We start from the raw sequence: 11,837 nt of genomic DNA, 5'->3' as shown, positions 1-11,837 counted from the left end.
TGGTTATGCCAATTCCCATTAGTCCCCACACTTGTGGGTGCGTCACTGCTAACCCCTACAGTTGGGAGGGTGTAGACATTAGCAAACACATAAGGGCGCACAAGCCGCACATGCAGTAAAGATCATCAGGAACGGGACTCGAACCCGCGGTGCACTGTCAGGCTACATCAGAGCCTAAGTGCCCGGACCGGGCCAATTAACTAGGGTCCTTTCTTTTCTGTATACCGTTATTGTCGGGAAAGCTTTCGCAGGACAATTGCAGATATCGACAAGCTTGCTGATCTGCAATTTCCTGCAAAAGCCTTCCCCTACAACAACACGGATGTAGAAATGGAACCAGAGTGTAGAAATGGAACCTGAGTGTAGAAATGGAACCAGAGTGTAGAAATGGAACCGGATTTCATGATATGTATAGATCAGAGGGTCCCACAGAACACTGGGGGTCCCCAGTCAGGGATAATAACCCTGACTGGTTGGTTTCCAGTGCCACCAGAGTCAGAGCTCTGGGGTGGGGTCAGAAGGGGGGGAAAAGTGGGACTGAGTTACTAGGGCCCAAGGTGGAGGGGCCTTAATTATTTTATACTTTAGCTATTGAAAAATAGCAGATATACAAGCTCACAGCGCAGCACCGAGAGCCGCGCTGCGAGCTTGTAGATCTGCTATTTTTGAAAAGTTGTGAAAATGTCTGCAAATCTTTGAATATATGTATTCTTTAAGCAAACATTTGTAACTCAAATTTTGCTTCTGGGCGGAACTAAATATTTTGAGATGCGGGTCCGCAGCCAAATATATTTTGGGAGTCCTTCACATGAAAAGGTTTGAGCACCACTGACCTAGAAAGATTTGAAATATTCAAAGACTTGCACACATTTTTACGTTTTATTTCAAAAATAGCAAGTTCAGCGCTGCGAGCTTGTATATCTGCTATTTTTCAATAGTTAAAGCACAAAATAACGCGTAATAATGCGTTCCCAGTCTAAATTGGTTCAACCCCCTCCCCCTATGAAGAACATTCATGGAGGGCCGTATACCCAGGCAGGGCCCAGAATTTGGGGCGACACCCCTGGTGGGGAGGAGGAGGGCGGCCTGTCACTCACGGTGCTGTCGATGTAGGCCTCGGTCCACACGGTGTCATGCTCCTGGTCGATCACCTTGGGACGGCTCAGCACGTGCAGGTACTCCATGACGTTCTCCTGCACGTCCGCCAGCGTGGAGATCTGAGTGAAGTACCCTGAGGGGGAGGAGAGCAGAGAAAGAGGAGAGAGGAGAGAAATTTCATAAATTAGAGCACTGGTTCTCAACCTTTTCCGTAGGGTTAGGGCATTCACCAAATATTCGAATATTCGAATATCAAAGTCACTATTCGACGTTGTTCACCGAAGTCGAATATTCGCTTATTTTAATTTTTTGTATTTTCTCTTTAAAAATATAGATAGTTTATAAAGCTTGGCAAGATAGGAAGTCATAAGAATGAGTTGTCAAAGGCCCTGGTGGATGAATTTGTTAATGCTCTATACCAGGGGTTCTCAAACCTTTTTAGGCTGTGACCCCCAAAATAAACATAATATTGAACTGGGGACCCCCACCCTGACAAGCACTTGGAATTGTAGGTATTACATTTAATGTGACTCGCGAGGCGTTGTGAGCATGTAGATCGGCTATTTTCACAATGTTCGACTCTTGCTTACTTAATATTTGACAGTTTGGCCAGTCTTGTCGAATATTCGAATACTTTGAGATCGAATAATTCGAATACTAAAAATCACTATTCGTGAATGCCCTATTGAGGACCCCCCCAACCTGACGAGCACTAAGAGTTGAGGCATTACATTTTGTATAAAACGGTTCTATTGGGAAAATAGCAGATCTGCATGCTCACAACTCTTCGCAACGTGAAGGCGTTGTGCAATTTGGCCAATGTTTAATTCATCATTTTAGATGTATTAAAAAAGTCCTTAAATTGTCACTTTAGAAATATGCAGATAGTACCTCTTACACTTAAACTGATTTATGGTTTGTTTACTGTTCAGTGAGAAAACAAATGTTTCACATTAAGTTAATCATCTGGGGACCCCCCCAAAATATTTTGGGGACCCGACCCACAGGTTGAGAACCACTGCATTAGAGCAGGTGTGTGCTGTTGATTTTCAAGCTAGTGGAGTGGTCGCGTGCACGTGCTCACGCACGTGAGCGATTGCCGATTGTAATAATAACCTCTATAATGTGTAGGGACTATTTATTAACCCGCAATATACTGTAGGCTATATCAAATTGCATTATGTATTTACTTGCATAATGGGGAAACTTTACTGTTACCGGTATAATTATGCATTCACCTTGCAGCCAACTCTGTAATTTAAATAGTTCATGAATAAATCAGCCACTGTTATCCAACTCACAGAACTTCTCACACCTACTAGGCACAGTGGTTCTCAACCTGTGGGTCGGGGGGGTCCCCAAATTATTTTTACATGCTCAATGTAGATCAGCTATTTTCACAATAGAACCTTGTTATACAAAATGTAACGCCTCAACTCTTAGTGCACATCAGGGTGGGGGGGTCCCCAGTTAATATACAGTATGATTATTTTGGGGGTCGCGGCCTGAAAAGGTTGAGAACCACTGTACTAGGCTACTTAGCAGGTCAGAAAATGGACGGACCATTGATATGCATCAAACAGGTCGGTCATTGCTGTTCATTCAAGCTGTGATACCCAGCTGTCGATCGGCAAGTTTTGTTAGCGAGGTGCGAAAACATCCACTTGGTGAATGTACAGGCGTGTACCCTCAAAGCTAGTGGAGGGGCGCTCCGCATACAGTACAGTAGCTCCACTGGCAGCTCACCCCTGCATTAGAGATAATATCAACACACACGGATAGAGTTTGTGGTTGTGTGTGTTGGCTTGTGTGTATACGTCTGTGCGTGTGTGGTGGGCGCTGGTGCTAGTTCTCCTGCATAGTGCAGCACTTCATATCTCTACAAACAGAGATATGAACAGATGTTTTACAGTACATATTTCTTGCCACACGCATACATGTCATTTCTATTATGATCACACATCCATATAGACCAGCTACAGCACACGGACACATCTTTTCCGAGCCACCGCGTCCCATTTTACTCAACTCGCCAAAGCAGGGGAAAGAAATATGTTCTGAAGCACAATGTGATAGCAAGCTGGCACGGGGCCTGATGCAGATAAGTACTGGCATACACGTAACGTTAGAACGTTATACAAACATGTATCAAATATAGAGATTCCCCACCGTGATATAAAACAGTCTATCCGGTCTGAATAAGTCCACAGTAAAATCCTCAGTGTTCATATGACTCAAATGGAACCAAACGGACCCATTTACATTTTTTTTTAAGAGTGCATGCGGTGTGTATAGGTAATGGCCAAGAGGATCCCATTGAAACCAAAGCGATGGCATTTGCTTTGATGCTAATGCTGCCATTATGATGCAAATGTCTACACATGAGACGGCGCTTCTGAAACGTGCCCGGCCATCACAGCGGGGGGTCGGGGACATATCGGGGACAGAGACAACAAAGCAAAGGCAAAGAGTGAACAAGCACGAGAGACCGTATGCAAGTGAGAGAGAAAGAGAGAGATGGACAGAGAGAGCAGGAGAGGATCGGTGGTGTGAAGTAACTAAGTGCATTTACTCAAGTACTGTACATACGATTTCGAGGTACTTTTAAGGTGACTCTCCACCAAACAGACTACTTCACAGTTCACACTACGTGAATCGTTTACTATAAGCAAATGTTTCTTCTCTTTCTTGTTGACAGGAAAGTGTTAGAATTATATTTTAGTCGTTATTTTTGTCTCGGATCTGTTGAAATACAGAGGGACACAGCACTGCCCATATTGACAATAAATCTGCTTGGGGGTCTGTCTACAAAATGATGTCACAGCTTAAGAGCCCCGTAGTCTGCTGTAGTCTGTTGGCATTTAAAAGTCGGCCGATGGCACATTGCATTTAGAAGACATAACTCTCCACACCAGGAGGCAGCAGTAGTCTGCAGGTCTGCTAAAGATTATTATAAGTTTATAGTTTATAGTTACTTTGGGCTTGTTTTCCTGTAAAGTTGCTTACAAATATGCATAGTTGCGGGTTGCTTTTGTTTGGGCTCGTTTCAGAAGTAGTTGCTTGCTTTCAAGACTATTTTTGAAAATGGCTGATGTAATAGGGCTCTAAAGTGGTGAAACAGGTCGTTTCTTTTGGGCTTGTTTCCATAGACCTGGTGGATCTCCATATATGGGTATCAGGGATCTCCATATTATGGGTAACTGGTCCGATATATATTAATAATGAATTCCGTCCTGTGCGAATTCCGTCCTGCGCGCCCTCGCCCTCTGCGCAACCTTGCCCTTTCGCTTATATATATATATATATATATATATATATATATATATATATATATAAATAATAATCAATAAGAACATTTTAATTGACGTCACTCTCTCTAGAATGAAATGGGAAACAGGGTTCTCCAATCTGCATGGTTCATCTTACCTAACAGACAGACAGACAGCCGCTGTGCTCACCACAGTAACTAGAGCGCACTTGACCCCAGACCTGACACGGAAGTCAACCCTTTGTCTCCTCTCCTCTCTGTTGCATGGATTCTCTCTCTCTCTCTCTCTCTCTCTCTCTCTGAACCTGAGTTATGCTTACAAGTAGCTGCTCGCCGTTGTGTGTCCGTACATTGGAAATATAGCTGATCTACAGTACAAGCTCATAGTCAATAGTCGAATATCCATCCATCCATCCATCCATCTTCAACCGCTCATCCGGAATCAGGTCGCGGGGGTAACAGTTCCAACTGAGACTTCCAGATTACTTTATCCCGAGCAACTTCCTCCACTCTCTCAGGGAGTATACCGAGGCGTTCCCAAGCCAGTTTGGAGATATAATCCCTCCATCTGGTTTTTGGTCTGCCACGGGGTCTCCCTCCCAGTGGGACCCGCGTTCGAGTGTTCCTAGGAAGGCGCTCGGGGGGAATCCCTATATATGATAGTCGAATATGATATCGAATATGATAGTCGAATATGATTGTCGAATGTTCAAATATTCGACTATTCTACACCCACGCACGCACACACGCACATAAAAGACAAACATCAGTGGACGGGGCTGGGTTCAGTGGCATCATCATCATCATTAATCACACGCGGCACGGGGCTAGAGAAGGATGCGTCTCCTCCCTGTGGTGGGAGCAGGGTGTCCTTCAGGCTGCTACGCCGCTGGTGCTGAGCCTGAGGGGAGATGGATGCTCTCCGGCTCAGCGCTGGCGCCGCGGTACACTTGTCATACAACGCAGGACAGGACAGCCACAGCACGCCACGGCGGTCAGCAGGGCCAGAGGTTAGGGAGCCTGTGCTCACTGTCATGAACGATGTTCCATCCATGCCTATGTTTTATATCGTTGCTGCTGCTGCTGCCGGGGCAGAAACCTCTTATCTCTATATCGTCATCGTCAGGCAGAAACCTTGTATCTCCAAGTTTCTTTTCTCGAAATGAAAGCCCTACTTCATCATACAAGAGTGTTGCACAAAAGTAGTGAAAATAGCAGATCTATAAGCACACCACGCGGCGTTGTGTGCTTGTAGATCGGTTTTGGACATACAAGGTTTCCACCCGACAATATATTGATTGATATTCTAACTTTTTGTGTGTGTTTTTGTACGCACGTCCTATAGAGCTGCGAAGTTTGACGTCATTTACACATCCTACCTGGTTCCTGTTTTTTTCCCCCCATTCTGAATTTCCATAGACTTTTTTCATATCGCGTCGTATAAGCTATGACGCGTTATGAATATGAAGGATATGATGGATCAACTGAAAACGCTAATGTTACTATCGCCGAATTAGTTACATTTTCATCAAATATATTAGTGACTGACTGTCATAAACCATACAGAGCCACCTCCCCGACAATATCGCGGAGACCGTTTGTTTATTTTTGGACGTTTATATGAGACGATTTTAAGACAACTCAATGTTATTCTCCATAGAGAAATTACTTCCGCGAACCGGGGGATGAGCAAGCGATGTCATGACTTTGTTACTCTATAGTTGAGCATATTACAGTGTCACGCAAAAGCATCAAAATTTAGCTTGCTGCTTTAGCTATTTCTGAATTTGTATCCTGAAAAGTACCAGTTTTGGACATATGGAATATGAACAAGCGCGCGCACGCACGCATGCGCGCACACACGCACACACACACACACACACACACACACACACACACACACACACACACACACACACACACACACACACACACACACACACACACACACACACACACACACACACACACACACACACACACACAGAGAGAGAGCCTGGGGGCTACTCAGTGGTCTTATCATCCTGTAGTTATATCCTGAGGAAATGGTGCCAGAGCGTCTCTGTCTCCCTGCAGCTAAATATAGAACATAAAGGAACGTGCTTTATGCTCGTGAGACACTGAGACAACTGTGACCGCACACACACACGCACACACACACGCACACACACACGCACACACGCACGCACAAGTTTGTATTGCTACTACTAGGACAAACGTGAGGACGTTGATTTTCTGAATGCCAGTTTTAGTTTTTTGTGAGGCTAGGCCTTATATTTCGATGCCCAACGGTATCGCGTGTCGAAACTAGCACTAGCGCCCTCTATGGACCGGCCGCAACTGGTTCCAGCCCCTACACACGCACGCACATGTGCACGTGAAGTCCGTACCCACGTGTCCACAACTCCAGGATCTAATCATAGAAAGTCCAACTACATAAGACTCCTAGAAGTAGGCTAATGAGCTCATAAACAGTGTTCACCCCCCCGCCCCCCCACCCCCACGACATCTGTGAGCCTCCTAAAGTACATCAGTCTGGATGGGGTGTGTGTAGAGAGAAAGAGAGAGAGAGAGAAAGAGAGAGAGAGAGAGAGAGAGAGAGAGAGAGAGAGAGAGAGAGAGAGAGAGAGAGAGTGAGAGATCCAACCTTTGTTAGCGCACGCCATCCATTTCAGATTATCTGCGAAGGCTGACTCTCGACCAATCAGGTAAGGGAATATGCGGACCTGCGGAGAGAGAGAGGCAGATAGCTTTACGTCAGTCATTTTAATTGAGTTCCGATGCGGTCCAGAACACCCAACGTAAAGCCAGATAACACTGCTGGATCCAGACCCAGGGTTCATCCCTTATCTGCCCAGCGATTAAGCTGGGCTTTCTTCCAGTTTAAATGGAGATTATGATGAACTCGGGGAAGTTTCTTAAGCTGTGTGTACATCAGGCTTGGAACTTTCATCGTGTCAGGGCCGGGGCCAACTTGGCCTTCTGGTGTTGTCGGTTTCGTGGAGCCAGGGCACAAAGTCCCAATGCCAGGACAGGCAGGCCATCAAATGAAACAACAATTGTATCCATGTAAACCTCAGTATCCTTATTCTGGGAAAACCTTAGCAAATAGACAAGCTTGTTGCGACTCATTGTGAGCTTGTGCAAGCTCACAATTATTACTTAACCCTTGCATTGTGTTAGAAAACTGGTGACACATATGGTGTTAGCGGGTCAGATTTGACCCGTGATTTAACCCAAAATACTCAAATAATTATATATAAAAAAACAATGTCCTCCCCCACCTCATAGCTGTTATGCATTCATATCCAAGCAAACACTATTAAAATATTATTTTGGATTAGGGTTAGGGTGTAATTTTTCAATATAGCTTGTTTTCAATTATAAAAATGTTAAAATTCACTCATTACATGTCCTAAAATGAAGACAATAGTTAATCTCTCAAACAAGTAAAAAATTAATATTGACAATTTGGGGGGAATTGAGCCATACTTCACTTCCGATTTAGCATAATGCACCACCACTCATGGTCAGAGCTGCAGCGGACACAAGATGAATAAATAAATATATAAAGTACCGATCGTTCTGGGATATCATAACATCGATAAACATAGAAGACACTAGTATCAAGCCCTGAGTGACTCCTTTGGTGTTTTTCAATGAAACAATGATTTTAAGTCCACGGAAATAAAGAATTTAACTTAAGGGTTATTAACCTTTAAGTAATATAACTCTACCGGCAATCTGTTAAATGAATAATACATGCTGTTTATTTCCCAAAGTTATTGGCCAATTATAACTATAGTATTTCTTAAATTCTATTAGACTACTTTGGGTAACAAAGTTTAATGTTAACATCAACTGTCATGCATCAAGTTTGTTTATTCCTTTGTTTTATTTGGAATAATCCATAACACACACACGCAAGCACGCACGCACGCACGCACGCACGCACGCACGCACACATGCACGCACTATCAATAAAAATGAGTGGATTGACTGGTGTGAAATGTGAAAAGGCAAAAGTTTCTACATAAATGCTTTTGGATGATGGATGATGATAGTACATGGAAACATGACTTGCACACGAATGTTCATACACATGTTCAGTCCAGTGAGTACTCTGCCAAACACTTTCAGCCCAAGGGAATTCAGTTGGTTCTGGCAGGTGTGTGTGTGTGTGTGTGTGTGTGTGTGTGTGTGTGTGTGTGTGTGTGTGTGTGTGTGCGTGTGTGCGTGTGTGTCAAGAGCAGGTTGCCAGATTGGACCAGATGCAAGCCTTTGGGGGCACAGCTGTCCAACCTCCATTGCATGCATTTTTCACCGCCTCCCTTCAGCCTGACAGCATGCTGTCTGTCTGTGAGCATGTCTGTGAGCATGTGAGCGTGTGAGCGTGTGTGTGTGTGTGTGTGTGTGTGTGTGTGTGTGTGCGTGCGTGCGTGCGTGCGTGCGTGCGTGCGTGTGTGCGTGTGTACGCTTGTGTTCCCATACACATGCATGAACGTGATGATCTGCTCAGTATGTCTATCAGGTTGTGCATGTACTGTATGCACTAAAGCAGGGGTCTTCAACGTTTTCAGGCCAGGGACCCCCAAACTGATGGGGAGATGCAGCATGTGTCTACACATACCATGTTATTGTGCTTTCAATACTATGCTATTAAAATAATAGATTCATGCTATTATTTTAAACATGCACAAGTGGCCGTACCACTGCCATTTACACCTTATTAACTGAGAACCAATGTCAATACTATCAATCTATCAGTAACAATCTGTCAATTGCACAATAATCATGTATACAGGCTATTCAAAAGAGACAGAATCATGTTTTTTTTTATATTTAAAGACACATTACATCGTTTTCCCCAACAATTTTGTGGACCCCCTGCAGTATCCCCGCGGACCCCCTGTTGAAGACCCCTGCACTAAAGGATTGCACGACGTTGCTGTTGGGTGGTAAATCGTGCATTTATATAGCGTTTATCTCTGTAAAGCGCCTTAGCGCCTTTATCCAAGGCGCTTTACAGAGATTGTGCATTACATTCACCCATTCACACACACATTCATACACTGATGGTGGAGGAAAGCATGCATTCATCAAGGGGAAATAAGAGTTGCAGCCCTAAGTGGGACACGTGTGTTATTTTAATAGTTTCTAATTACAGTTGTAAGCTTGTCATCTGTAAGCAGCAGTGATCAGCATCATGACATGTCACACACGCTCTCACATGCGCTTCATTGTCTTCCCTGTCAGAAGAAATTAAAAGTCTTCACCATCAACATTATTAATCCTCGCCGTTAAACCGACTCATCCGTCCCAATGACAGAGACCTTGTGACAGACAGAAACAGTAAAACAGTAGACACTGCAGTACTAGTAAGACACCCAAAGGGCCCACATGGGCGTGTGCACCAACTCAGGACTCCTGAATCGCTGCCCTCCACACACCCTATATATCTAAGGTCTTGAGGTCTACAGTGTTATTAGCTAAGCTGTCGCGCTGCAGTGCATCTACGGTACTGTAGGTGGTCCACTTCTTGTCTTTCCTGGCTTTGCCCTGGGTTGTCACCCAACAGAGTCAGTTTGCTTGCTTGTGACAGCAAAGTATAAGTACCTCAAAACTGTACTTAGGTACAATACTTGAGTTAGATTTTACAGTGTGGGGTGATTGAGGTGAGTGGGCTCCGCTGTGGTGCCCACGCGCTCAGGTGGGGGGGCTCAGAGCTATTAAAAATGGAACTGTTACATCAGCGCAGCGGAATCAGGTAGCAGTCCTGTTATTTTTTTTCGGAGTTGCAGCATGCAAACTTCAACCCACTCCACTGCACCACATCTATAACCTGTGCATGCACGCACACACACACACACACACACGCATGGAAATATGTATGCATGGATATACACGTATGCATGGAAACACAGGTAAAGATGACATGCATGCACTGAACTGTATACCTCTGCTGCCGGGCAGAATACATGTGCTACAATGTATATCATCTGTCGGGTGGAAACCTCATTATGTCCAAAACTGTTACTTTTCAGGATTCAAATAAAGAAATAGCAAAGATAGCAAAAAAGTGTATTTGTGTGATTTTTTGAAAATAGTGACAATACCTGATCTACAACGCTTCGCATCTTGTAGATCAGGTATTTTCACTAGTTTTGTGTGACAGTCTTGTGTGATGAAGCAGGGCTTTACAATTTGAAACTTGGAGATACGAGGTTTCTGCCTGACAGTGACGATATACAGACTAGACACACACATAGTGCAGGTCCTTTTAAATTCAGTTTATCTCTCTCTGACACACCGTCACGCACACAGGAACAATCATTCAGCACTCACTCATGCACGGCCATAAACCCAGAGTACACATGTGCGGACATGCATCATAAACAAGTTATATCCTCCGCGTGTAGGTCGCTCCATGATTTGTTTAGTACTCCTGCGGCCACTCACCGCTAACTCAACACTGTAAATATCTCTGCAGTACGTACATTGTAAAACTTTTTTCAGTTTTTTTTAAGCACCCGAACGTAAATGAGAAATGGGGTGGAAGCATCGGTTGGGTGTTCACCTCGAGGGAAATGGCTAAATGGTTTTGCCACAGTCAGAGTTCGGAGTCAAACTGCAACTAAATTTGATTATTGCTTTAAATGTAACAACTGCAGCAAAAAGTATCTGAACTGTGTGTGAAAAGAGCAGCGGAGCAGAAAGATGAGAGAGGGGGAGAGAGAGAGAGAGAGAGAACACACACAAAGGATTAGTGAAGCACTGAAGCTGTGTGTGTGTGTGTGTGTGTGTGTGTGTGTGTGTGTGTGTGTGTGTGTGTGTGTGTGTGTGTGTGTGTGTGTGTGTGTGTGTGTGTGCAATTATACAAAGGTGGTGATTATGATGATAAAAGCCTGTAATGTCTTCATCCTACACTGTCACTCACACTGTCTGGGGATGTCTCACACACATACACACACGTGCGCGCTCTTGCGCGCGCACATTCGCGCAACATGGGGCCAGATGGGTCCTCACTGCTTCATTATTCTCTGCCTAAGGTGGGAGGGGTGTGTGTGTGTGTGTGTGTGTGTGTGTGTGTGTGTGTGTGTGTGTGTGTGTGTGTGTGTGTGTGTGTGTGTGTGTGTGTGTGTGTTGTACAGTATTATGCTGCATTGCATTGCAATGCACTGCATTGTGTTTTCTTGTACAGTACAGTAGGCCCATTGCAGTACGCTGCTTTGTTCTTTGCAGCATATTGCATTGTGTTGCGGGCCATTGAATTGAGTTGTTGCTTTGTGATGTGGTGTGGCATTGCATTGTGTAATGTTGCATTGCAATGTGTAGTTTTGCATTGCAATGCGTAGTTGCATTAAGTTTCATGTTGTTGTTTCATGTTACGTTACACCTACAGTATGTTGCGTTGCATTGCATTCTGTAATTGCTTAGTGTTGTGTTGCACTAAATCGTTTGTGTTGCGTTG

General features: G+C 44.3%; 1 protein-coding gene across 1 annotated transcript in view; it reads right to left on the bottom strand.

The window, feature by feature from the left end:
* The window catches only part of LOC308291136 (voltage-dependent calcium channel subunit alpha-2/delta-3-like), a gene marked incomplete at both ends in the record, with an annotated part of 340,367 nt that overhangs the window by 147,508 nt on the left and 181,022 nt on the right, over positions 1–11,837 (bottom strand). The window contains 2 exons of the mRNA XM_080733078.1: positions 1,098–1,231; positions 7,014–7,092. Coding sequence (XP_080589204.1) covers positions 1,098–1,231; positions 7,014–7,092 — 213 coding nt within the window. The remainder of the gene's footprint in view (positions 1–1,097; positions 1,232–7,013; positions 7,093–11,837) is intronic.

Source organism: Nannobrachium achirus, assembly GCF_963921795.1.
Source record: "Nannobrachium achirus genome assembly, chromosome: 9".
NCBI lineage: Eukaryota > Metazoa > Chordata > Actinopteri > Myctophiformes > Myctophidae > Nannobrachium > Nannobrachium achirus.
The sequence above is the reverse complement of the archived record's forward strand: the minus strand, read 5'-3'. Positions and strand labels throughout refer to the sequence as shown.